A 27,271-nucleotide genomic window follows, 5' to 3' on the forward strand; every position below is an offset into this window, starting at 1 on the left:
ATCCTTTCCTTCTTTCTTTTGTCTTTTTCTTGCTTTTTTACCCTTTTTTTCCTTATTTGTCTTTCTCCTTCAATTTTTTTTCTTTTCTTTTTTTGTCTCTCCGGGACAACAATTTAGACGGTTAACACTACTTTTTGGTCTCTTTAAGTCTTTTGTAATTTCAGTACTCGTTTTCAGTCGCACAACACAACACAGTGATGCCTGCGGATCAAATACAACACGCTGTCCCTTTAATAAGTATATGGGGAGTAAAAGACAGACGGAGTCGGCGAGGAGAGGAAAACGGCCGGGAAGAGTTTTTCTGAGGCTAGGCCCGATCGGCGCCGCCCCCTCCCCGGCGCACGGCGTCGATCCAGCCCAGGTAGTTGGCCACCTTGGTGTAGATGCCCAGCTTGTCGGGGCGGCCGCATCCCTCGCCCCAGGACACCAGACCCAGCAGGAACCAGGTCTCGGCCCTCCGGGTCACCATGGGCCCCCCGCTGTCGCCCTCGCAGGCGTCGGCGCCGCTGCCCAGCCGCCCGGCGCACAGGACGTTTTCCGAGACGTTGTGGCTCATGCGGGCGGCGCACTGTTCCCGCCCCACCAGCGGGACCCGGATCACGTTGAGGGCGGAGCTGAAACGCCGACTGGCCTGGCTCTCCTTGCCCCAACCCGAGACCACGGTGGGCGTGCCGTTGAGGTGCAGGACCCTCTCGGCCAGCCCGGCGCCCGGCAGGCAGGCGGGCAGGATGTATCGGGAGAAGGGCGCCGGGCTCTCCAGGCGAAGGAGGGCGATGTCGTTGTCCACCGTCTCCGTGTCGTAGGACGGGTGCGGGAAGGCCTCGCTGACGCCCAGGGTCACTTCCGTGTCCTCGTCCCGGAAACGCTCGTAGTCGCCTGGAACGGGGACCGGAGCTTGCCTTAGACCGGGGTTCCGGAACCTCTGGCGGTGAGTTGGGCTATGCCGGCCCAAAAATGTGCTGGGATTGGCTGATGCTAAGCCCACTCATGCTACTTGTAAACACTGATTGGTCAATGCTAACTTCTTTTTGCTTACAAAATATGCTAACAGCTACTTGCTAACAGTTAAACATTTACAATTTATGCTAACGGCTACATGCTGAAATATTAACATAATGTCTAACTGTTATAGCTTCATGCTAAATGCTACAGGCTAACCGATTCATGCTAAAAAAATTATGCTAACGGCTAAATGCTAACTTTTTCTTGCTTACAAAATATGCTAACGGCTACTTGCTAACAGTTAAATAATGACAATTTATGATAACGGCTACATGCTGAAAAATTAGGATAAGGTATAATGGTTATAGCTTCATGCTAAATGCTACAGGCTAACCGATTCATGCTAAAAAAAAATTATGCTAACGGCTAAATGCTAACTTCTTCTTGCTTACAAAATATGCTAACATCTACTTGCTAACAGTTAAATAATGACAATTTATGATGACAGCGACATGCTGAAAAATTAAGATAAGGTATAATTGTTATAGCTTCATGCTAAATGCTACAGGCTAACCGATTCATGCTAAAAAAAATATGCTAACGGCTAAATGCTAACTTCTTCTTGCTTACAAAATATGCTAACGGCTACTTGCTAACAGATAAATGGTAAATGGTAAATGGTCTGCATTTCTACAGCGATTTTCAAGTCAATGAAGACCTCACAAAGCACTTTACAATGTGCTTCACACTTACCTATTCACACTCACACACCAATAACGGCCATGCAGCCATGCAAGGTGCTGACCTGCTTATTGGGGGCATGAGGGATTCAGTGTCTTGCCCAAGGACACTTCGACATATTGACAATTTATGCTAACAGCTACATGCTGAAAAAACAGGATAATGTCTAATTGTTATAGCTTCATGCTAACTGCTACATGCTAACTGCTTCATGCTAACAAATTATGATAACGGCTAATTTCTTTAAAATTATGCTAATTGCTAGTTGCTAACAGTTAAATATTAACAAATTATGCCAACAGCTACATCCTGACAAATTATACAAACGGCTACATGTTAACGCTTCATGCTAACGGCCAAATGCTAACTTCTTCATGCTTACAAATATCCCTCTTCTCATGAGTATGTATGGCTCGGAGACAAAATGCTTTTTTCCTCTGTGACGTCCCGGTTGTTCCGAGTGCAATGGCGAATTTACTCTCGCCTCTAATTCAATTTTATTTAATTTTTTTCCCTGGAGGATCTACACAACATGCACTTTTACTCAAATAATTATTTAGATAGAGAAAATGCTTACCAAACTATCAGTTTAACTCAAAATCACAAAAATCCAAAGACATTTTCCTCCTCGATGTTTGGGTAAAAGTTGCACGGCTTCCCCCTTCCACCTCCCTCACTTTCAGACGCCCAATCCTTTACTATTCGCAGCTTGTAATCTGCAGAATTGGATTTTCTTTTCGGTGTAAAGGATTTTATACATTTGACTATAAAGGATTTTATACGATTGACTCGGTTTAATGCAATAAAGATATTCACTGACTAGGCTGTAGTTCACTGTCAGGGCAGGCTGATCGAAAGGCATAATATTTGGTCTAGGGAATTTTGATAAACAGGACTCTGTGTTATGAGATCGTTGGACGCAAACAACCGCTTGGCACGCCCATGGGAGGAGCCGAGACGCCATCATGCAGGGAGACGTGGGCCAACAAGAGAAATCTAAAGGACTTCAGAAGGGGCTCCCACACACTCCAACGTCACTTCATCTGTCTCCGATGGAGTACACTTAGTTCTTTTGCTAGGAAAAATAAACCCCCGCCCCTGTGTGAAGAGAGAAAGTTAGACAAAAAGGAGGAAAGAGAGTGAAAGAAAAAAAAGAGAAAGAGAGAAGGTGAGGAAGGAAGTGAAAAAATAAATAGAGTTAAAAAGACAGAGAAAGAGAGAGAGAAAAAGAGAGACAAAAAGCAAAAAAAAGAAAAAGAGCAAGAGAGAGAAAGAAATAGATAGAAGAAGAAAGAGAGTGAAAGGGTGGAAAAGGAGGAGAAAATGGGGGGGGTAAAGAAGGAAAAGAGAGAGTGTGAGAGAGAGAAAGATACTATAGTAGCTTTGTGGGGCGTGCATGGCTTTGGCGACATCAAGTGAACCTATTTCAAACTGCAGCTCATTTTTCTCTTCCCCTTCTCTCAATGTTGTTCAAATGTCCGTACTACAAATCCCACAATGCTCCGTGGCAGCCACCGGCGGCTGGACTCACCCAATTTGACCCTGAAGCGCAGGTTGTTTTCCAGGCAGTGGGCCGCCGTCAGGACCCAGTTCTTGTCGATCAGGACGCCGCCGCAGTGGAAACGACCTTTGGCGTTCTGCAGCAGGACCTGGCGGGGAAAAGACGGGTCGGAATTCGAACCCGTACCATTTTGGAGTGGGCGGGACATGTCCAAATGCGTTTTTTCCGAAATTTCTAATCGTTTTCTAGAAAATGACAATGACATCAGTGCAATCAGCACAACAGACAGCTACCCAATCCCATTCATTTATGAATAAATATGCATGCATTCATCCATCCATCCATTATCTGCACCGCTTATCCACAGTAGGATCACGGGGGTGCTGGAGCCCATCCCAGCTATATTCGGGAAGTGGGCAGGGGACGCCCTCAACTGCTCGCCAGCCAGTTGCAGGGCACACAGGGACAATTTGGACTGGCCAATTAACCCGACATGCATGTTTTTGGAATGTGGAAGGAAACCCACGCAAACACGGGGAGAACATGCAAACTTTACACAGGAATTTGACAACCAACCACTCATTCCCACTTAGGGACAATTTGGACCGGCCAATCCACCTGAAATGCATGTTTTTGGAATGTGGGAGGAAACCGGAATGCCCCTAGGAAACCCACACAAGCACAGGGAGAACATGCAAACTCCACAGAAGAGGTTCCATCTCATGACCTCAGAACTGTGCCGCACATGCGCTAACCACTGCGCCGCCGTGCTTACATTATTCAATGACTAGTGGTATTTTTGTAGTATTTCTGTAGAAGTATTAATGAAGTATTTCCATAATAGTACTTTTGTAGTATTCCTGTAGTATAACTGTTATTTTTTGTATTTCTGTAGTATTGGTACAGTAGTATTTTTTTGTAGTTTTTTGTAGTATTTCTGTAGTATTATGTAGTATTTTTCAAGTATTTCCATGGTTGAATTTTTGTCGTACATCTGTAGTATTTTTTTGTAGTTTTTTGTAGTATTTCTGTAGTATTATGTAGTATTTTTCAAGTATTTCCATGGTTGAATTTTTGTCGTACATCTGTAGTATTTTTATAATATTGCTGTAGTTGTATTTTTTTTAAAGTTTTGTTGTTGCTGAGATATTTTTATAGTAGTATTTTTTGTATTATAGTATTAGCAGAGTGGTATTTTTGTAGTATTTCATCAGAAATGTTTACAAAGTATGCCCTGCGACTGGCTGGCAACCAGTTGAGGGTGTCCTCTGACGGCTGGGATGAGCTCCAGCACCCCCGGGACCCTACTGATGATAAAGGGTGCAGAAAATGGATGAATTTTTATGAAGTATTTCCATAGAAATATTTTGTATTATTTCTCTAGTATTTCTTTGGTCTTATTTTTGTATTATAGAATTACTGTAGTATGTTTGTAGCATTTCTACGGTATTTTGTTCTTTTCCGAAGCAAAAAAACATATTAGGTGACTGTTTCTAAGAACAAAATTTGATATTATGGTTTGTAGTAACTTTGTTGCCACCCCCCAAATTTTTTGTATTAGTAGTAGTTTATTTAGTATTATATATATTGTCATTATAATTTGACCACTTTTGATTGGTGGGCCAGGTGAAAAGCCAGGGGGGCCGCATGTGGCCCTCAGGCGGTGGTTTGCTCCCCTCTGGCTTAGCAGCTAATTCTGGAAAGTGTCGTGGACTACAAAGATGGCTGAATGAATTTGCACCAAAATAAGGTAGTGTCGTGACGAGTGGACATTTGGAGGACGAGGCGCTCACCTGCCAAGGACTCTCTCCCTTCTTGCCGACCTCCCCGTTCACCATCCAGGGCATGAGTCCCTCAGACGGTTGGGCGTAGGACGAGCGACCAATCAGGATCTGCCCACACGACCATTGCCCTGCAAGATGCTTGGCGATTGGCTGGAGGCTGAACATGTTTTCCCAAAACAGAGTCCTCATTCGTTTAAGAGACAATCGGCGTTTTTATACCCTCTTGAGCAAAAACATTCTTACTGCGTCCCCTCGCGATGACGCACGTGTTTCTCAAAATGCACGCTACCAGACACAATGTTTGTCCCCAGAATATTTTCGTCCTCTCTCGATTCTCCAAAGTTACACAATTTCCAAGAAAATCTATGGGTTCGGCCTGACACATCCAAATTCCTGTTCCAAACCAAACCGAATGTTATTACTTCGCAAGCTGTTCCAAACCAAGCGGGTGTTATTAATAATACATGACATCTAAACTCGGGAGAAACAAGCCTGGAATTTCCCGTCTTTAAACAAATGTGTCCTCATTACGTCAAGCTCTGACTCCAATAAACCACGACAACATCCTCCACGTTTGTCCCACAACCATGTCCGTCCCCTGTGTTTATCCCCCGTTTCTGACCTTGCTCCTCTACCTCCGTCACCGTTTCCTCACCTTTGGCGACACACTTCTTGCCGTCGTCGTCCAGTTTGTATCCCTCCACGCAACTGCACGTCCTGCTCAGGCCGTCTTTGCTTTCTTGGCATTCGTGGTCGCAGTCTCCGTTGTCCACGCTGCAGTTGGTTGCCGATTGAACTGCGACAGGATTTTAAAACGTAACATTTTAAAACGCAGACAATGAATTTGGTAACAAGGACAGTTTGTAGTCCTTTTTGGCAAGTCCAGCACTCTCTAGTCACTGGAGTTTAGCGGTTAGTCTATAAGTGCAATTGAATGTTATTTAGGACTGTTTTGGCTACTCGGAAAGCACGATTGGGGACTCACCGTGCTGGCAGTACTTCCCCTCGTAGCCGCGGTGACAACTGCAAACGTAGTCCTGCAGCATGTCCACGCACCTTCCGTGGACACATTGGTTGGATTCGCATTGGTTGCCATCTGAAAGACACACACAAAAGAAGGCTCCTCTCCCACAATGCTTTGCAGGAACGGCGGCCATTTTGTCTCACCTCGGTACACCGTCCAGAACTCAAGCTAATAGAAACAAATGAATGGATAACGATGTAGCGGTTTGTCCAACATTGTGCGAACGCATCAGGCGTTAGCTTACGGTGGCCTCTCGGACTTGGAAAATTTCCCGAGCCTCTTCGAAGTCGCAGGTCTCCTCCACGCATTCCCGCTCTAATGAAGGTGGTTTCAGTTCCTCCAGGAAGGAGTTAGCGCGCCGCGATCGTAGCAGCATGTGCGCCTCGGGGGGCCTGGAGAAGACTGAAGGAGCGGCATGCTGCTACACATGACCCCGAACGAGTCGACATCCCTCTCCTAGAGACCTCACCTGATAGGCTGAGTGTAGATGCCGCCCACAAGGCCAGCATCAGGCCGACGCAGACGTTGAGCCGGAGCATGTCCGTGGTAACCTGCGGACCGTAGGCTTTGAAACGTTTGGTTATTGGTCACACAGCTGAGAAAGACCGCTGAAGTGGTTTTAGGACATGATGATGTCCCTGGAATGGACTGGAAGGCTTAGATCACAATAAGGTAATGAGACAAAGTAGCTTGACAACAAACTGAAGTCGGTTGGGCATCTACCCCAGGTACATCATTATGGCAGAAGGCAGCGGGACCAACCTGGACAGGACAATGGCTTTGGACTGACATCATAGGCGCCGGCGTGAGAGGCAGCCTTTCCAGCAGCTCCTTGTTATTTCGCGCTTTTTGTGATTTATTGTTTTAAGTGTCTGCCTCTATCTTCCGTGTTTTGACAACTATACTTTAGATGACTTTCTATCCTACGGTTAGGGGTTTTAACGCACAAAAATGCGTTTATTCGAGGAATCAACTCCTTGCCCTGAAAATTCTCGTGCCGGCGTGATGAGGGGGCCCTATCGTGGATGCAGAGCCGGAGTTAAGGCTTAACGGCTAGCGGCGTTATAAGTCTTCGGTACCGTCCGTAATCATGGTAAATGTGAACTCCCAAATAAGACCGACGAACTGGCACAGGGAGTGCAGTTTGCTGTGTTTTACGGATACGTGGCTCACGTCTAGCATCCCGGACGCTAACGTGGAGCTACCCGGCTTCAGCGCTGTTAGACAGAGACACAAAAGCCTGCGGGAAGCGGAGAGAAGGCGGACTCGCTATCTACGTGAACACGAGGCGGTGTAACCCTGGGCACAAAGATTTCCATCTGCTGCAGGGATGTCAAACTTTTGGCCTAGTGTGTGACGTCATCCACTCCGCTGTTGCTAAACTACAACACAGCACCCCGAGGCTATCCTGTTCATTTGTTAAACAACAAAAGGACACTAGTGGAAGTGTGAATTTCCCTACGGGGATGAATAAAGTATCTATCTATCTATGTATGGTATCTATGGTATCTCTCTCTCTCTCTATGGTATCTATAGTATCTATGATATCTCTCTCTCTATCTATCTATCTATCTATCTATCTGGTAGGCCTTGGGATCTCGTTTGAGGGACAAGACAAAGTGGCTAGGGGGCAGTGTTTTTGAGGACAAACTGAATGGACTCAGGCATCACCTGGTGACACAAAGATCTCCTCAGGAAGTCCTAGCCATTTTATTGCAGGAACAAGTGGTCCCAGTTACCACGACATGGACCCCAAAAATCAAGGATATTTGAGATATTATTTCTTAAGTAGGAACAAACAAGACTTGCAATAGGATGACAGGAAGGAACCTTCCAGTACTATTTGTGATCAAAACAAAAATTAAACACAAGACACTTCTTACGCCAAACAGAAGATCACGACACAAGAATTAAGAAAGCATTTAGGTGTCATGATTGCTGATTCAGGACAGCCCTGGTCGCTGATTGGCTCCCTGACTCTTTTTAAACCCCGGTCTTCCAAGAGGAAGCCGTCAGACCGTCTGCGAACCTATGCTCTCAGCTAGGCAAGCTTTGTACTTTCCGCCATTATCCTGCCCTGTTTTATCCTGCCCGATACCTGTTGCCGACCTGTTTCCGGACCCGTTTCTGCTTCTGCTCCTCCGTCCCGGCCATGTTTTGCCCTGTTTCCTGCCTGATACCTGTTGCCGACCTCTTTTCTGGACTCGTTACTGCCTTTGCGCTTTCAGCTAGGCAAGCTTTGTACTCTCTGATATTATCCTGGCCTGTTTTTTCCTGCCTGATACCAGTTGCCGACCTGGTTCTGGACCCGTTCTGCTTCTGCTTCTCCGTCCCGGCCATCGACCTGTTTTGCCCTGTTTCCTGCCTGATACCTGTTGCCGACCTCTTTCTGGACTCTTTACTGCCTTTGCTCCTCCGTCCCGGCTATCGAAACGTTTTGCCCTGTTTCCTGCCTGATACCGGTTGCCGACCTCTTTCTGGACTCGTTACTGCCTTTGCTCCTCTGTCCCGGCCATCGACCTGTTTTGCCCTGTTTCCCGCCTGATACCTGTTGCCGACCTCTTTTCTGGACCCGTTTCTGTTTCTGCTCCTCCGTCCTGGCCATCGACATGTTTTGCCGTGTTTCCTGCCTGATACCTGTTGCCGACCTCTTTCTGGACTCGTTACTGCCTTTGCACTTTCAGCTAGGCAAGCTTTGTACCATCCGACATTATCCTGCCCTGTTTTGTCCTGCCTGATACCCGTTGCTGACCTGTTTCTGGACCCGTTTCTGCTTCTGCTCCTCCGTCCCGGCCATCGACCTGTTTTGCCCTGTTTCCTGCTTGATACTTGTTGCCAACCTCTTTTTTGGACCCGTTAGTGCCTTTGCGCTTCCAGCTAAGCAAGCTTTGTACTCTCTGACATTATCCTGCCCTGTTTTGTCCTGCCTGATACCTGTTGCCGACCTCTTTCTAGACTCGTTACTGCCTTTGCTCCTCCGTCCCGGCCATCGACCTGTTTTCTCGCTGTCTACCCTCGCTACCATCAGCTACCTGTGACCGACGATCATCGGATCATGGAAGCAAGCGCTGCTCTCCTTCTCAATAAAAACAGAGTAAAACCAACGCTATTGGGTCCTGTCTCCGTTCCTGGTCTGTGACTTCAGGAACCACTCTCAATCCAGATCAAACCCTGAATCAGTTTCAAGGCTAAACCCAATCGTGACCCCAATTTTTGATAGCGGTCTTGTCACAGCCTGATGGTCAACATTGCAGTTAGCCACCTGAGCCAGAAGCCAAAACCCAATCCCTCAAGACAAACCGAGACCTAGACCAAGACTGGTCTTCCTCCTACTTACTTTGTAATTTCCGATGTTTTCTTCGATGGCGTTTGGACGATTTCAGGATGTTGTGGTCCCGCTTCTGCCTGTTTGTGTTTTGTCAATGAGTGACTATCAATGTTTACTTCCAGTCCACAGTCTGCAAACCCCGCAATGTCAACAGAGATCCCCCAAAATCCGGGACAAATTTGGTTTTCCGCTATCTTAACGTTTTTTTTTTTAACTGTCTTCATCTTCACCTTCTCGCCTTAACTTCTTCATTCCCTCGACACAAAAAGTTGAAATTTTGATGAGCAGACAGGTTGGGGGAGGGGCCTAATCACCGCCATGATCCTATACGCTAGCAGTAACGCTATCGTATGCAGGGTTGGGTGGGGTTACTTCAACTGGATTACTTTCAATGACTTTTGGATTACTCCAATAGCAAATATGCTAATAAAAGACAAAAGAAACTAAATAGGAATAAAATGATGACTCACAACACGTGGTAAGCTTTCTCTCCTGGCTTTGATCTCTTTGATCTCCGGCAAAACTATCATAAAATGCGACAAAAACTAGGGTTGGGTAGGGTTACTTTAACTTTATTACTTTCAATTACTTTTGGATTACTCCAATATGAAATATGCTAATAAAAGACAAAAGAAACTAAATAGGAATAAAATGATGACTCACAAGACGTGGTAAGCTTTCTCTCCTGGCTTTGATCTCTTTGATCTCCGGCAAAACTATCATAAAATGCGACAAAAACTAGGGTTGGGTAGGGTTACTTTAACTGGATTACTTTCAATGACTTTTCGATGACTTCAATACCAAATATGCCAATAAAAGACAAAAAAAACTAAATATGAATCAAATGATGACTCACAACACGTGGTAAGCTTTCTCTCCTGGCTTTGATCGCTTTGATCTCCGGCAAAACGAACATCAAATGCGACAGAAACAAAATGAAAATCAATCCAAACATACTTTTTGCCGTTCCATGTATTCCGTTACTCCCCAAGCCTGCACAAAATGGAGTCATTTTATTCCTATTTATTTTATTTTGTCTTGTATTAGCATATTTGCTATTGGAGTAATCCAAAAGTTATTGAAAGTAATCAAGTTAAAGTAACCCTACCCAACCCTGATCATATGAAAGGTATCGGAGAACGCAGCAGCACGACATCATCGCACCATACAAACGGTATCACAAATTTTGCTGGGAAATAGCCTGTTAGCACACACTTTAGCTAAGCTAGCATTGGAATTATTTTGCTGCCTTTAAAACGCTTTAAAATCTTAATTTGAAGCTGAAACCCTAATTTAAAACCTTAAAACGCTATAAAACCTCAATTCCAACACTGAACCCTGAATTTTGGAATCCTGGTAGGAATCTCTAGTTGGAAACCCAAAACACACTTTGAAACCTTAATTTGAACCTGAAACTCTAGTTTAAAACTCAAATTTAAAATCCTAAAAACGCTTTAAAACCTCAGTTTGAACCCTGAACTCTAGTTTGAAATCCAGGTAGGAATCTCTAGTTGAAAACCCTCAAAACGCTTTGAAACACCAATTTGAACCTGAAACTCTAGTTTGAAACTCAAATTTAAAACCCTCAAAACGCTTTAAACCTCAAATCGAACCCTGAACCCTGAAGTTTGAAATCCTGGTAGGGATCTCTAGTTGGAAACCCCCAAAACGCTTTGAAACACCAATTTAAACCTGAAACTCAAGTTTAAAAACCTTAAAAATGCTTAAAAACACTGACATGAAGCCGAAATCCAACTTTGAACCCCGTTACAAAACCTCCAAAACGCTTGAAAACTGAAATTTGAAGCCAAAACCCGAGTTTGAAACCCTACCTGTAAGCTAAAAATGTTTCAAAACCTATTTTGAACCCAAAGCTCAAATTTGAGATCGTAGTTGGACACCCTAAACCCACTTTGAAACCTTAATTTGAACCTGAAACTCTAGTTTAAAACTCAAATTTAAAACAATAAAAACGCTTTAAAACCTCAGTTTGAACCCTGAACTCTAGTTTGAAATCCTGGTAGGGATCTCTGGTTGAAAACCCTCAAAACGCTTTGAAACACCAATTTGAACCTGAAACTCTAGTTTGAAACTCAAATTTAAAACCCTCAAAACGCTTTAAAACCTCAAATCGAACCCTGAACCCTGAAGTTTGAAATCCTGGTAGGGATCTCTAGTTGGAAACCCCCAAAACGCTTTGAAACACCAATTTAAACCTGAAACTCAAGTTTAAAAACCTTAAAAGTGCTTAAAAACACTGACATGAAGCCGAAATCCAACTTTGAACCCCGTTACAAAACCTCCAAAACGCTTGAAAACTGAAATTTGAAGCCAAAACCCGAGTTTGAAACCCTACCTGTAAGCTAAAAATGTTTCAAAACCTATTTTGAACCCAAAGCTCAAATTTGAGATCGTAGTTGGACACCCTAAACCCACTTTGAAACCTTAATTTGAACCTGAAACTCTAGTTTAAAACTCAAATTTAAAACCCTAAAAACGCTTTAAAACCTCAGTTTGAACCCTGAACTCTAGTTTGAAATCCAGGTAGGAATCTCTAGTTGAAAACCCTCAAAACGCTTTGAAACACCAATTTGAACCTGAAACTCTAGTTTGAAACTCAAATTTAAAACCCTCAAAACGCTTTAAAACCTCAAATCGAACCCTGAACCCTGAAGTTTGAAATCCTGGTAGGGATCTCCAGGTGGAAACCCTAAAAACGCTTTGAAACACCAATTTGGAACTGAAACTCAAGTTTAAAAACCTTAAAAACGCTTAAAAACACTAACATGAAGCCGAAAACCAACTTTGAACCCCAGTTCAAAACCTCAAAAACGCTTGAAAACTCAAATTTGAAGCCAAAACCCGAGTTTGAAACCCTAGCTGGAAACTAAAAATGTTTTAAAACCTATTTTGAACCAAAAACTCAAATTTGAGATCGTAGTTGGACTCCTTAAACCCACTATGAAACCTTAATTTGAACCTGAAACTCTAAACTCAAGTTTAAAACCCTAAAAATGCTTTAAAACACTGATATGAAGCCGAAAGCCAACTTTGAAAACCTCAAAAACGCTCAAAAACTCAAATTTGAAGCCAAAACCGGAGTTGGAAACCCAAGTTCAAGACCTTATGAAAAGTTTTAAAACCCTAACATAAAGCCAAAACCAATAATGACTCGAAGACCCAAAATTCTAGTTTCAAACCCTACTCAAAACCCTAAACATTATTAAAAACCGAAGAAATGCTAGTTTAAAACCAAAGTTCAAAACCTTGAAAACCCTTTATACAAAACCTAACTTGAAGCCGATACCCTTCTTTTAAATCCTAAAAGCGCTTTGAAGTCTGGATTTAAAGCAAAAACCCCAGTTGGAAACCTTAAAACATTTTAAAACCCTAATTTCCGTCCAAAAGTGTAGTTTTAAACCCTGTTTTCAAACCTTAGTTTGAAACCTTTGAAAAAACCTTAAAACTCTGTTGTGAATGCAAAATCCTTGTTTAAAATCCTAAAAGCACTTTAAACCTCAATTTAAAACGAAAACCCTATTTTGAAACCCTAGCTGGTAACTAAAAATGTTTTAAAACCTGATTTGAACCCAAGACTCCAATTTGAGACCGTAGTTGGACACCCTAGAAACACTTTGAAAGCTTGATTTGAACCTGAAACTACCGTTCGAAACCCAAGTTCAAAGCCTTATTAAAAGTTTTAAAACCCTAACATAAAGCCTAGTTTGAAACCAGCCAGAAAACCGTAAAAACATATTAGAACAAAAATGAATCCAAGACTGGTAGGAAACCCTACAAACACTCTAAACCCCAAATTCTAGTTTCAAACCCTACTTCAAAACCCTAAACATGATTTCAAAAGAAGAAATGCTAGTTTGAAACCAAAGTTCAAAACCTTAAAAACCGATGCCCTTGTTTTAAATCCTAGTTATGCTTTGAAACCCGCAGATAAAGCAAAAACCCTTTTCGAAACCTTAAAAACATTTTAAAAACCTAATTTCGGTCCAAAACTGTAGTTTTAAACCCTGTTTCGAAACCTTAGTTTGAAATCTTAATTCACCATAAAACTTTGAAACCTTAATCTGAACCTGACACTAGTGTTTAAAGCCCAAGTTCAAAACCTTATAAAAAGTTTGAAAACCCTAACCTGAAGCCAAAACCTTAGTTTGAAAGCCTCAGCCAGAAACCCTTAAAACAATAATTAATCCAAGACTGTTAAGAAACCCTAAAATCACCCGGATTTTATTCCAATGATCTAGTTTCAAACCCTACTTTAAAACCCTAAACATCGTTAAAACGCTATTTCAAAAATAAAATGCTAGTTTTAAACCAAAGTTCCTTGTTTTAAATCCTAAAAACGCTTTGATTTGAAGCAAAAACCCCATGTCGAAACCTTAAAAACATTTTAAAACCCTAAATTCCCTGTCTCAAAACCTTACTTTGAAACCTTAAAACGCCTTAAAACTCTGTTGTGAATGCCAAGTCCTAGTTTAAAATCCTAAAAGCACTTTAAAACCTCTGTTTAATGTCGGTTTCCGGTTTCGTTCCTGTCTATTTTTGTCCTGTTTATTATTCTCTCCAGTTTTCGTTCCCGTCTTGTTTGTCCTGTTTATTTTCGATATCCCGTTTCATTATCTATCCTTTCTGTCCGGTATCGACCCCATCGGTCCGATATCAACTGGGGCGATTGGAATCGATCCCGTCGGTCTCTGGCTTCCTGTCTTTCCACGCCAGACTGCTGCCTAACATGCATGACTCCCCACTTCCCCTAAAATAAAAGGCTTGTGTGAGTAACGTCACGCGTTTGGGTTCTGATCCTGTTCTGGTTTTTGACACATCCACTCAATGAGGTGATATTTACTGAAACAATTTATTGACTTGGATAAAAACGTGACTGGACTGGATCAAGCATTCAGGTCCGGACGGCCTGGTATCCTTCCCGTCCAATCGTCTTTCTCTGCCAATTGTTTCCGGCTACTAATTAGACCGTCCCTTTCACAAACTTCCCCTACCAACCAGCAAGGCCACTTTGTGGCTTTTCAGGCATCTCCAGGGCCGCCGCCAACTCCCTCATTGTTCTTGGCGCTCGCCCACATTTTGTTTACCTGTTACGCAACTCGCGGCTAGCTAGCAAAACCGCATCGCGGGTCCAAGACTTCAGCTAAAACACATGTGTCAAACTCCCGGCCCGCGGGCCACGTCCGGCCCGCCGTGTGATCATGTTCGGCCCGCGAGACCATTCTACATTATTGTTATTAATGGCCCGTTCTCCATCTCGTTCAAAACTTTAACGCACAAAAATGCGTTTATTCGAGGAATCAACTCCTTGCCCTGAAGAATTCTCCATTGAAACCATTGATCCTGTTCAGATACACGCATAGCCTAACCAGACCGTATCTCCTAGCATAAATTCTGAATTATATGCTAATATGCTAAAAGACCGATAGGCACTTTAGTCAAACCATCTTTTATTAGTAGAACATTTAAGCTAACATCAAACAGATCGTTTCTCCTAGCATAAATGCTGAATTATATGCTAATATGCTAAAAGACCGATAGGCACTTTAGTCAAACATCTATTAGCAGTAGAACATTTTAGCTAACTTCAAACAGACCGTTTCTCCTAGCATAAATGCTGAATTATATGCTAATATGCTAAAAGACCGATAGGCACTTTAGTCAAACATCTATTAGCAGTAGAACATTTTAGCTAACTTCAAACAGACCGTTTCTCCTAGCATAAATGCTAAATTATAATGCTAATATGCTAAAAGACAGATGAGCACTTTAGTCAAACCATCTTTTATTAGTAGAACATTTTAGCTAACTTCGAACAGACCGTTTCTCCTAGCATAAATTCTGAATTATATGCTAATCTGCTAAAAGACCGATAGGCACTTTAGTCAAACATCTATTAGCAGTAGAACATTTTAGCTAACATCAGACAGACCGATTCTCCTGGCATAAATTCTGAATTGTATGCTAATATGCTAAAAGACCGATGAGCACCATAGTCAAACCATCTATTAACAGTTGCACATTTTTGCTAACTTCAAACAGACCGTATCTCCTAGCATAAATTCTGAATTATATGCTAATATGCTAAAAGACCGATAGGCACTTTAGTCAAACATCTATTAGCAGTAGAACATTTTAGCTAACTTCAAACAGACCGTTTCTCCTAGCATAAATGCTGAATTATATGCTAATATGCTAAAAGACGGGTGGGCACTTTAGTCAAACATTTATTAGCAGTAGAACATTTTTGCTAACTTCAAACAAACCGTTTCTCCTAGCATAAATGCTTAATTATATTCTAATATGCTAAAAGACAGATGGGCACTTTAGCCAAACCATCTATTAGCATTAGAACATTTTCGCTAACTTCAAACAGAAAGTTTCTCCTAGCATAAATTCTTAATTATATGCTAATATGCTAAAAGAACGATGGGCACTTTAGTCAAACATCTATTAGCAGCAGAACGCTAACTTCAAACAGACCGTTTCTCCTAGCATAAATTGTGAATTATCAGAGTGCATTAGCTAGTAGGTGAGCACAAATTTTAATTGTTTACCAAAAATGCTAAAGTACGCGTGTCCTGACACCGAACACTCAATTCAAATGATCAGTTCATTAGCTAAATTTGCAGGAACTTAATTACCGGTATCTTCCTTGCGATATTAAAGTTAGCACTTATTTTGATAGCTAAGATGCTAAAAGACGAAAGGTCCTTAGCGTCAAAACGAACTATTAGCATTAGAACTTCATCGCTAACTTCGAAGAGACCAGTGTAACTGTGAAAATTTAGAGCGCCTTAGCTAGCAGGTTAGCATAAACGTTAGTTTTTCATCAAAGTACCAAAATACAGGGTGTCCTGACGACGGGAATCTCGACTGAAATGATCAGTTCGTTAGCTTAACCTGTAGGGGCTCAATTATTCGAGTTAGCCGTCAAACTAGAACTAGAAAAAAAACGCTTTGAGATAGCGTTCCACAAGTTGTTCTTTATTGGGTTTTTGTCAAATCATATGTAGCTAAACTATTCAGCCGAGCTAACATGCTAACAGGCAATGTCATCGTTACAGGTCCTGGAGGAAATAGCGTTAACATCTTTTCCCTGTTGAAAATGTTAATTAGCAGCTAGCGTAGCTAACGTGATGTCATTTTTCTTTGGGCGCCATGTCATCCCCGCCAGAAATATTTCCTTCTTCCTCGTCGTCGTCGCCGATCATGCCTCGGAGGTACGATCGTTTGAACTCTTGAAAGACGAGCTCCTCCTCCATTTCACTGCGGGTGTGATTAGCGTGATTAGCCTCGGAATCGTTAGCGATTATGACACAAAAAGCACGTGGCCGTAAAAGTACCTTTTAATGAGTACATTAGCATACCTTTGAGAGCAGCTATTAGCATTTTTAATCTACTACAAGGAACTGAAAGCGTATTATTAGCCTGTTACGTCAAATTAAAATGAGCATTGCTAGCATTAGCGTGTTTGCACACCCAAAGCTCAACAATCAAAAATAGGCTGTTAGCATTCGCTAGTTCTTTCCAAGTCTTCCAAAATTAGCAATGTATGGTTTAAAATGCTTGCGCCCCCAAAACAGGCAATGCTAATGCACTAGCTTAGTTTTAAGTGTCGTGGTACGATACAAGCATTGTCAATTTTTTTTTCTGCACAAGTTTACATTTTGCTGCTGCAAGGTTATTTTTATGGGGGCGGAGCTTAGACTGGCTAATGTCAGTTAGCTGCGCCAGACAACTGGCTAACAGTATGCTAGTGGCTAAAGGCGCTAGCACTGTTGTCGTTAAAACATAACAAGCCTTTAGCATCAACACAAAAGCTAAGCATTCAGAAATATGCGCTGGTTGTTTTTAAGCATTGAAAATTAGCGTGTAAAAGTGTTAGCCTCCCAAAAATAAGAGATGCTAACACACTAGCAAAGTTTTGAGAGTCGTAGGAAGACAGTAATATCGTCAAGAATTTCAGTACAATCATCTAAAAGTGTGTTAGTGGCCTAAGGCAAAGGTGTTAGCACTGTTGGCGTTAGAACAAAACAAGCATCATTAGCATTAGCATGTTCAAACAAATGATAAAATAACTAAATTATTTAACACAAAAGCTAAACAATCAGAAATTCACTCATATTCTTTGTGACCATTCCAAAATTGGCAATGTACTGTTTGAAAATGTTAGCGCCCCTAAAATGGGAGATGCTAACACTCCCAACGAGCAAATGCTAATGTTAGCTGTGCGAGCCTACAGACTACTACAAGGATCGAACTGCCTGCAAGAATTTAATAGCATATTAGCTGCCTGAGGCAACAGCGCTAGCACTATTGTTGTTAGAACAAAACAAGTGTTGTTAGCATTAGCCTGTTCATACAAATGGAAGCGCCAAAGCTACACATTCAGAAATATGCTCTAATTCTTTCTGACTATTACAAAATTACCAATGTACTGTTTGAAAATGTTAGCACCCCAAAAATGAAAGATGCTAATACACTAGAATGGCTAAGGTTGACGTTAGTTAGCTAATGGCAAATTATCAAAATACTTCAACACAAAGCAAAAAATGCTCTAAACAAGTACTAATTCTTCTGAATGTCCAAAACTTAGCATTTAAAAAAAGTTAGCGCCCCAAAAATTGAAGATGCTAATACACTAGAATGGCTAAAGTTTACTTTAGCTAGGTAATGGCAAATTATCAAAATACTTTAACACAAAGCAAAACATTCTCTAAACAAGTCTTAATTCTACTGAATGTTACAAACTTAGCATTTAAAATAGTTAGCGGCCCAAAAACGGAAGATGCTAATACTCTAGAATGGCTAATATTGATGTTAGCTAGCTAATAGCAAATTACAAAATTATTTTAACACAAAGGAAAGAGTTTTCTGAGCAAGTACCAATTCTTCTGAATGTTCCAAACGTAGCGTTTGAAAATGTTAGCGCCTCAAAAATGGAAGATGCTAATAATCTAAAATTGCTAATATTGATGTTAGCTAGCTAATGGCAAATGATTAAATTACGTTAACACAAAGCTAAAAAATGCTCTGAACAAGTACTACTTCTTCTGAATGTTCCAAACTTAGCATTTGAAAATGTTAGCGCCTCAAAAATGGAAGATGCTAAGCACTTGAATTGCTAATTTTGAAGTTAGCTAGCTAATGGCAAATGATTAGATTACTTTAACACAAAGCATAAAATGCTCTGAACAAGTACTAATTCTTCTGAATGTTCCAAACTTAGCGTTTGAAAATGTTAGCGTCTCAAAAATGGGAGATGCTAACACACTAGCAAATATTTGAGGCTTTTGTACAAGAGTTTAATAGCATGTTAGTAGTCTAAGGCAATGTTAGCACAGTTGTTGTTTGAACAAAACAAGCATCGTTAGCATTAGCATGTTTACACAAATTTTAAATTATCCATTGCTTCTAACACCAAAGCTAAACCTTCAGAAATATGCTCTCATTCTTTCCAACCATTCCAAAATAAGATATTTACTGTTTGAAAATATTACTGCACCAAAAATGAGAGATGCTAACATGCTAGTAAAGTTTTGAGGCTAACGATACAATAGCAGTATTTTCAAGTTTTTCCTTACTAGTCGCCTGTTAAGTGGTGCGAGGTTTATTAATGGGGTAGAACTTTTACTGGCTCACATTGATGTTTGTTAGCTGCGCAAGCTAGCTGGTTATGAACAAAAACACAGAAACGATAGTCACCTTTCCTTGACTTGTAGCAAGAACCAGAAAAAAGAGAAAAAGACTTTGTGAGCTTTGCGGATTGTCGGTCAATGTTTTCAAAAATCAGGCGATCCTCACCGATGTCAGGTTTAGGGTGCATCAGTTTGAAGGGAAGCTCTAGCGCCACCTCACTGTCACAAAAACAACAGATCGACTTTGAAACGAGACACACAAGACTGAGATTTCAGGGATTCTATCCACTACATGGCGCCATTACAGCAGTCTGAGTCAAAGAGAGGATTTAATGACACCAAATTTGTCAGTGGCAACCAATAAGGCAGAAGTTGAGAAGCTTAATGGTTCTGGAGGATCATGAGGAACCGGTTTGGTGTACTCAGTATTTCAGTTCGGAGAATGTGGGCTTTTGGTTTTACAACTCTCACTGGGGAATGGGAAGTTGTTGGGATGAAGATTAATGTCTCCTAACCTGAGGTCCTCAGTCAGACAAAAGGGGGTCCAGGATAAAAATCCTATCTCAGAGTCTGGTTCACAAGTATGGAATTGGTGTTAGAGATAAGGTGAGATGTTCAGTCATCCTAAAAGACCTCTGAGTCCAGTCAATGCTCCTCAGTGTTGAGAGGAGCTAGCTAAGGTGGCTCTGTCATCAGGTTCACATGCCTGCAGGAGCAACGTCTTTATAGAAGTGCACTAGATATGGTCCTCCAGAACAAGAACCCGGCGATGACCCAGGACAGTCACTGCTCTTCTGCGTTGAAGAGACCTAGCTGTGGTGGTTCAGGAATCTGGTTCAAACTCCTTGGAGAATGTATTTTTCACTTTCACAAGAACCAAGGGACAACCTAGGACCGGGTCTAATCACTGTTCTTCTGCGTTGAGAGGAGCTAGCTAAGGTGGCTCTGTCATCAGGTTCACATGCCTGCAGGAACAACTTCCTTGTAAAAGTGCACCACCCATGGTCCTCTCAGCACAAAAACCCGATGATGACCCAAGACAGTCGCTGCTCTTCTGCTTTGAAGAGACGTTGCTGTGGTGGTTCAGGCATCTGGTTCACACTCTTGGAGAATGTATTTTCCACTTTCACGAGAACCCAGGGACAACCTAGGACAGAGTCTAATCACTGTTCTTCTGGTTGAGAGGAGCTAGCTGAGGTGGCTTGGGTATCTGGGTCACAAGCCTGTTGGAACATTTTCCAGGAATGAAAACCCAGGAAAGACCTGCATACAGACAATATATCTCAGCTGGCCTGAGGCTGCTTCAGGTTCCTGTCGGATGAGCTGGGTAAAGCAGCTGGAGACATGCAGGAGGTAGGTTTTCCGGGATTCAGGCATTCAGGTATGCTGGTTTGCTGGTGTTCAGGTTTGCTGGTGTTCACGTTCTTAGGGATTCAGGTGTTCTGGTTTTCAGGTTCTCAGGGATTCAGGGATTCAGGGATTAAGGTATTCAGGTATTCTAGTTTGCTGGTTTGCTGGCGTTCAGATTCTCATGGATTCAGGGATTCAGGGATTCAGGAATTCAGGGATTCAGGTGTTCAGGTGTTCAGGTGTTCAGGTGTTCAGGTGTTCAGGTGTTCAGGTGTTCAGGTGTTCAGGTGTTCAGGTGTTCAGGTATTCAGGTTTTCAGTTGTTCAGGTTTTCAGGTATTCAGGTATTCAGGTATTCAGGTATTCAGGTTTTTAAGGATTCAGGTTCAAAAGATTTCAAAGAGGCAGACTTACAAGCACAAAAGGGCTGCCTGAGGCTTCTATTTGTCTATAGGGTTAGGGTTAGTCAAAAATGGTCCATACGCACCTTGAGCTCATCAAGCTACGGCAAAGTCGAATAAAAAAATGGATTAAATCAAAACATTTCAAAGACCTCTCATGGACAAAAACCAAAATTGTGATTTGACGTTGGAGACCTTCTCACCCGCCAATGATGAGTTTGACCGTCACCCTGTAGGACACCATCATACCGAGAACCTCCTTGAGGACCCCCGGCTTGATTCTAGAACCGCACCTTAGCATTAACGCTACCCTTCGGATCTCAAAGGCCTTCTAGCTTACATGCTACTGGACGCTAGGTTGGTGTCTTCGTGCTTGAGCCTCCCGTCCAAGGCGATTCCCCGCCTTTCTCTATTGTTGGCCAGCAGGGGGAGCAGCAAGATATCCTTTTGGAGGGTGGCCCCCGCCGGTACTGTGTCCCTGAAGTAAAAAAAAAACGTGGATCAGAATTTGAATTAGCTAGCTAGCTTTAGCGCTGCTCACCCTTCTTCAATGGCAACGCATTTGACGTAGCTGTCGTTGGAGTACAGAACCACCGTCGCTACTTGGTCCACTGTGGAGGACAAGAAACACTTAAGCTAGCTAACAGCTAACAGTAGGAGTGTGCAAACTACCGCCCGGGGGCTTTGGTGTGTTGAATGTTTTGTCGTGTAATATGTCATTTGATCATTTTTCTATTTGTTTTGTCGTGTATCTTGAATTTTGTATACATATAGTTTGTAATTAATTTTTTGGTGTGTTTTGTAATTTATTTTGTCCTATATTTTCTTATTTATTTCATTATACATTTTTGTCGTGTAATTTGTTGTTTGTTTGTCATATATTTTGTCCTTTATTTTGTGAATTGCTATTCATTTCTGTTTTAATTTTCTCATGTATTTTGTCTTTTTGTGGTTGTTGTCAAGAACCGGAACAGGATCAGGACCCAAATGCGTGACGTTTCTCAGACAAGCCTTTTCTTTTATGGGAAATGGGGAGTCATGCATGTTAGACAGCGGTCTGGCGTGGAATGACAGGAAGCCAGAGGCCGACGAGATTGATACCAATGCCCGAGTTGATATCGGACAGATGGCGTTGATACCGGACAGAAAGGGTTGATATCAAAACAGGATATCGAAATTAAACAGGACAAACAAGACAGGAACGAAACTGGAAATCGATATTAAACAACGGGACAGACAGGATTGATATCGAAACAGGATATCGAAATTAAACAGGACAAACTAAACGGGAACGAAACTGGAAATTGATATTAAACAACGGGACGGACAGGTGTGATATCGAAGCAGGATATCGAAATTGAACAGGACAAACTAGACGGGAACGAAACTGGAAATAGATATTAAACAACGGGACAGACAGGATTGATATCGAAACAGGATATCAAAATTAAACAGGACAAATTAGACGGGAACGAAACTGGAAATTGATATTAAACAACGGGACAGACAGGATTGATATAGAAACAGGATATCGAAATCAAATTAGAGGGAGAGTGAGAGCACTGAGCTTACATAGAAGGAAAGCCAACTATTCAACAAAAATAAACAATAAAAAACAATAAAATGATAAGTATCCAGTCATGAACCAGAACAGGAACAGGACCCAAACGCATGACGTTCTCACACAAGCCTTTTATTTTACGGGAAATGGGGAGTCATGCACGTGAGGCAGCGGTCTGGCGTGGAAAGACACGAAGCCAGAAACCAATGAGATTGATTCCAATTGCCCAGGACAAAATAAACGGGAACAATACCGGACAGGAAATACCAACAGGAAAACCCACGTCTTGGCTGGGGTCGATACCGGACAGGACGGGACTAGATATCGAAAATAAACAGGACGAACTAGACGGGAACAAAAACTGGAGAAAATAATAAACAGGACAAACATAGACGGGAACGATAACTGGAGATAATAGTAAACAAGACAAAACTAGAAAGGAACGATACCGGACAGGAAATGCAGGCAGGAAACCGGACAGAATCAAAACCCACGTCTTGCGGGTCAGACAAAACTGGAAACCAAAATGAAACAAGACAAAAAAAAATGGGCACAATACCGGACAGGGAATACCAAAAGGAAAACCCACGTCTTGGCTGGGGTCGATACCGGACAGGACGGGACTGATATCAAAACAGGATATCATAATTAAACAAGTTAAACTAGACTGAAACAAAAACTGGAGATAATAATAAACAGGACAAAAATAGATGGGAACGATAACTGGAGATAATAATAAACAGGACAAAACTAGAAAGGAATGATACCGGACAGGAAATGCAGGCAGGAAACCGGACAGAATTAAAACCCTCGTCTTGCGGGTCAGAGGTTCGTTGACGGACTGACAAAGTTAAAGAAAGCGCACTGAACTTAAATAGGAGGGAATCCAATCTGTCAATGAGCTGCAGCTGGTGCCACGCGGGCGGGTCTAATTGGGCGCCATGGCAGTTGTTTTTTTGTTGGGTATTTTGTTGTATATTATGTCATTTTTTCATGAATTTTCTCATCTATTACAGTATATCATTAATTTTGTTGTGTATTTATTTCGGTATTCAGTATTTATTTTGTCTGGTATTTTTTGCTTGTATTTTGTTGTGTATTCGGTCACATATTTTGGTAATAATTTATTTTTTAGGGGGTATATTGTCTTTTTTGTCGTTTTTTTTAACCATTTTTTTAATTCGTCATTTATTTTCTTCGTTTAGATTGTGATGTACAGTATTCTGTCCCGTGTTTTGTCTCAAACCGGCTTAGCTTCTCACCGATTGGTTGAGAGGTAGCCAACTCTTCCTTACTGATCGACCAATCGGTGAAAAGCTCAGGCAGTATGACCCGCCCCCTCGTTTAAACAATATTCTGTTGCGAGAGATACGCGAAAAAATACACCACAAATGAAATACCGAAATAAATAATAAATAGATAAATACATTGATTTTTATCACATATTGAGGTATTACGTCATTTATTTTTTCATACGACTGAGTACCGGATACAACGACGTTCTTGACGTTCTTGCTGGAGCTGTTGACGACATTGAGGTGAAGCCTCATGGTTTCTCCGTGGTAGAAAGTCTGAAAACGGAGATTGCGTCAAGCTAGCATCGCAGTGTCAAGCTAGCATCGCCGCAGCAAAATGGCCGACCCTCACCTCTTTGTCCAATCGGGCCGTCACATGCAAGGTCTTGTCCGACACGGAAAAGTCCCGAGAGATTTCCACAGGGGCGCCCCCCTCGGTCTCGGGTGCGTACTGCACCTTCCTGATCATCAGCTTGACCGAGCTCCTGAAGGGTAAGGTCCGCATGAAGACCGGTTCCGGAGGATCGGGTGAAGTTTGCCTTACCGTTTGTGGATTTTGGCGTCTTGGCTCTCGGCACTGAATGCCTTCACCTCAAACTCCACTGCGCATTGCTGAGAAGAAATGACGCAAAGGATTGTGGGTTGCTAGCAGCTGGCTAACTCAAACGTATTTAGCACGGAACCCCAAGTTTAAAAAGCGCTAGAACTACACAAAAACGCACACAGAAAAGACTCCACATGAAGTTGCAATGCTTATTTGATACCTTACCTTAACTGAAACCAAACCTTAAAACCCAAACCATAGTTTCAGGTTTGAAATTTTAACTGAATTAGCGATTCCAAAAGGCACAGTATACAGCGTGTAAAAGTAGAGAAAGCAGAGATCTGGTTTGGGGAGTAGTGTTTTTAACCAGTTCTAGTTTTGCTGGTTCTTGGACTATGCCAATTTTTGGCAGGAAAGGTTTTTGAATTTAGAGGACGGAGGTAAGGGTTTCAAATATATGTAGAGAGGAACTAGGATCTAGTTTAGACACCCCCCTGGAAGCAACCTGGTGAGGTGTTCCAGGTAGCAGAGCCCTGAAAACAACCCAGGACACCCGAGAGAGACTATGTCTCTCAGCCGAGCTGGGACCGACTAGGAATCCCGTTAGTAGAACTGGACATCCTGGCTGGGGATCAGGATGTGTGGGTTACGCACCCTGCAACCTGACCTAGAAAGAAAACATTCTGGCATGTTCCACTGGCAGTACAGACCCTCGGATGACCTAGGGAACGCCAGACAGGCTATGTGTCTTGGCCGGCTAAAGATCAAGAAGGGATCCAGTCAGCAAAGCAGAATGAAATGGCTGCTGATAGGGGGGTAACGGTTTTCCTGCTAAGGCAGCTACATCAGCCACTTGAAGTCAGGAATCAGAACCTCAAAGTTATCCACATAAAAATAGTTAATACTGGTTCAGAAGACTCCTGGATGTCTCCCTGGTGAGGTAAACTGGGCATGTAGTGCCCTGAGGACATCTCAAGACGCGCTAGAGAGACTAAGTCTCTCGGCTGGCCTGGGAACAGATAGAGATCCATTGGAAGAGCTGGAAGTGAGTGGAACAAGGAGGTCTGGGTTTATCTGCTCAGGCTGCTGATCGCTACTTGATATAAGAATAAGAACCCTCACAGTTTTGATGTGTGGGCCTTTCTTCTAAGGTTAGTTCCCCCTGCGACCCAAACTTGGATACAGTGATGGGAACCTCAAAGTTCTATGCCTGAAAAAACCTCTAAAACGTTTGGAATGAGGTCACAAAAGTTACACTGGTTCAGGGTCCTCCTGCACATCTACCTGGTAAAGTGTTTGGGCATGTTGCACTGGAACAGGGCCCAAAGGAGACCCAGGGCACACTTAAGAGACTATGTCTCCAGGCCGGCTTGGATACAACTCGGATCCTGTCGGAGAAGCTGGACAAAGTGGCTGGGGACCTGGATGCCTGTGCCCCACTGCCAAGGCTGCTTAATGATGGATGAGGCTTTAAGGTAGGGTCAGGTTTTCGGATTTCATCTTAAAACTGTTATCAAGGAACCAAAGATGAGAAAGATCTGGTTTTCCTTACCTTGCCGACGTCGTGGGGCGCCGGCTGCATGGCCACAGAACACGGGAGGTTGTCTGGGAACTGCAAGCAGAGTTAACAAGACAGGTGTAGGCTGGACCACCACACCCACTTCACCTGCGGTTACCTCAAAAAAGAAGGGGTAGGCGTCGTCACCCAGCTTCCGAAGGAGCTTGGCCTGAATGCGGGTGTGGACCCCCTGCTCGCGGTCCTGCAGGGGCGGGAACACCTGCCGGGTGGACAGGTAGAGCTCGCGGCGGAAGGCCACACCCATCACGTCCATGTCGTCGCGGCCGTAGCGGAAGATGCACGACAGCGTGACGAACACTAGGGGTCAGATGTAGCCGTCACCACCGGGCGGCGCTACCGGGAGGCACAACTGGGGGGCGCCAAGTGGTGGAACCACTGTGTGACGAACAGGCTCACCTTTCCGTCCTTGCAGAGCATCACGGTCGATCACGATGACACCGTCTAGTGGGGGCGAGCGGGCAAGGGTTAGGGTTAGAGATGTTGGCATGGTTGCTCTGCAGTAGCTAGGTGTCAAGGTAGCTAGGTGGCTCAGTAGCTAGGGTGCAAACAGGCTCAGGGATTTGTCACTATACGGGATGGGTGATGGTCAGGATTGGTAGCATGGTAGCTAGGGGGAGCTGTTATATCCGGGAGCTGATTTGGCTAGCAGGATAGGTAGGTACGCAACAAAATGCTAATGGTTGACCTTACCTACTGGATCCACACTGTCCACACGGTCCACAAAGTCACGCCTCCCCATATACACGCCCACCTGAAGACCAGCAAACCAAAGTCAGGACCGTCAACCAGTTCTTGTTCCAGTCAATGAATTCCGAACATCTCATCAAAGATTCATGCAAGACTCATTCATTCATTCATTCATTGGTCCCATCTATGCATATGCTAACCGACTTATCCTTGCAAATCTTCTTGAAGACGACATTCTTGGGGCTCATGATGCTTCCTGGCAACAGACAGGAAGTGCTCACAATACAAACAGGAAGTAATCGTTCTGACTTGGACTGTCGCCGTGGCAACTCACCTGGAAGAAGGTGAAGACGAGTGAGACGGTGGACGCGAGTTTGGTCTCTATATGTCAATGACGGTTATTGGTCACGGGCTCCCATCTTCAGACAGCCAATGGGAAAGTGTCATCTATTTGGCCCCGCCCACTAATGCAATTCCCCTTAAACAAAAGCTGAGAGGATTTGATAGTGTTCCTACTGTGTCAGCACAGGTGGATTAGGTTGTAAGAAGGTGTGCAGACTCTCATTTGCAGCAAGATGTTCAAACTGAAACCTGGGGCCATTTGGAGGCCCACCTTTTCCACATAACCATATTCATCTAAAATAATGGCGATGGTCAAGATAATGTGGTGTATTGTAAAGAAATGCTAACTGGAGATGAAAGAAGCGCTAAATAATAAACAAAATCCCTCTAAGAAAAGCTCTAAAAAACTTGTTTCAAATGTCTCTTGCATACCATTATCTGATATTAACCGTTGTCTGTGTCACAATAGTGACCAGAATATTCTGTCATAAGAAAAAATCTTGGGAAAAAATTCATCAACACGACTCAGAAAAT

General features: G+C 42.9%; 2 protein-coding genes across 3 annotated transcripts; both read right to left on the bottom strand.

Moving 5' to 3' along the window:
* Positions 1-208: 208 nt before the first annotated feature.
* LOC148376814 (vitamin K-dependent protein C-like) lies at positions 209-9,566 on the bottom strand. 2 transcript variants are annotated; one of them, XM_088350461.1, is made up of 9 exons: positions 9,330-9,566; positions 6,462-6,557; positions 6,237-6,394; positions 6,136-6,160; positions 5,954-6,064; positions 5,624-5,764; positions 4,978-5,096; positions 3,215-3,332; positions 209-876 (listed from the first exon to the last, which is right to left on the bottom strand). In XM_088350461.1, exons 2-9 carry the CDS (start codon positions 6,529-6,531, stop codon positions 308-310), a joined length of 1,311 nt encoding a protein of 436 aa, XP_088206587.1. In that variant the 5' UTR covers positions 6,532-6,557; positions 9,330-9,566; the 3' UTR covers positions 209-307. The 2 variants fall into 2 exon arrangements, with proteins under 2 accessions (XP_088206587.1, XP_088206577.1); XM_088350451.1 differs by having other exon boundaries at positions 6,462-6,543; positions 9,330-9,565.
* A 6,738-nt stretch (positions 9,567-16,304) lies between these two features.
* Positions 16,305-26,828, bottom strand: saga (S-antigen; retina and pineal gland (arrestin) a). The gene is made up of 16 exons (XM_088350474.1): positions 26,730-26,828; positions 26,596-26,651; positions 26,399-26,459; positions 26,105-26,149; positions 25,806-26,005; positions 25,682-25,741; positions 24,130-24,197; positions 23,938-24,070; positions 23,777-23,861; positions 21,271-21,340; positions 21,070-21,207; positions 20,933-21,010; positions 20,816-20,830; positions 19,146-19,198; positions 19,047-19,056; positions 16,305-16,607 (listed from the first exon to the last, which is right to left on the bottom strand). Exons 2-16 carry the CDS (start codon positions 26,641-26,643, stop codon positions 16,481-16,483), a joined length of 1,191 nt encoding a protein of 396 aa, XP_088206600.1. The 5' UTR covers positions 26,644-26,651; positions 26,730-26,828; the 3' UTR covers positions 16,305-16,480.
* Between the last annotated feature and the right edge of the window lie 443 nt (positions 26,829-27,271).

This window comes from Urocampus carinirostris, chromosome 1, assembly GCF_059441175.1.
Source record: "Urocampus carinirostris isolate Australia breed hairy pipefish chromosome 1, RoL_Ucar_1.0, whole genome shotgun sequence".
In the NCBI taxonomy this organism is placed as follows: Eukaryota; Metazoa; Chordata; class Actinopteri; order Syngnathiformes; family Syngnathidae; genus Urocampus; species Urocampus carinirostris.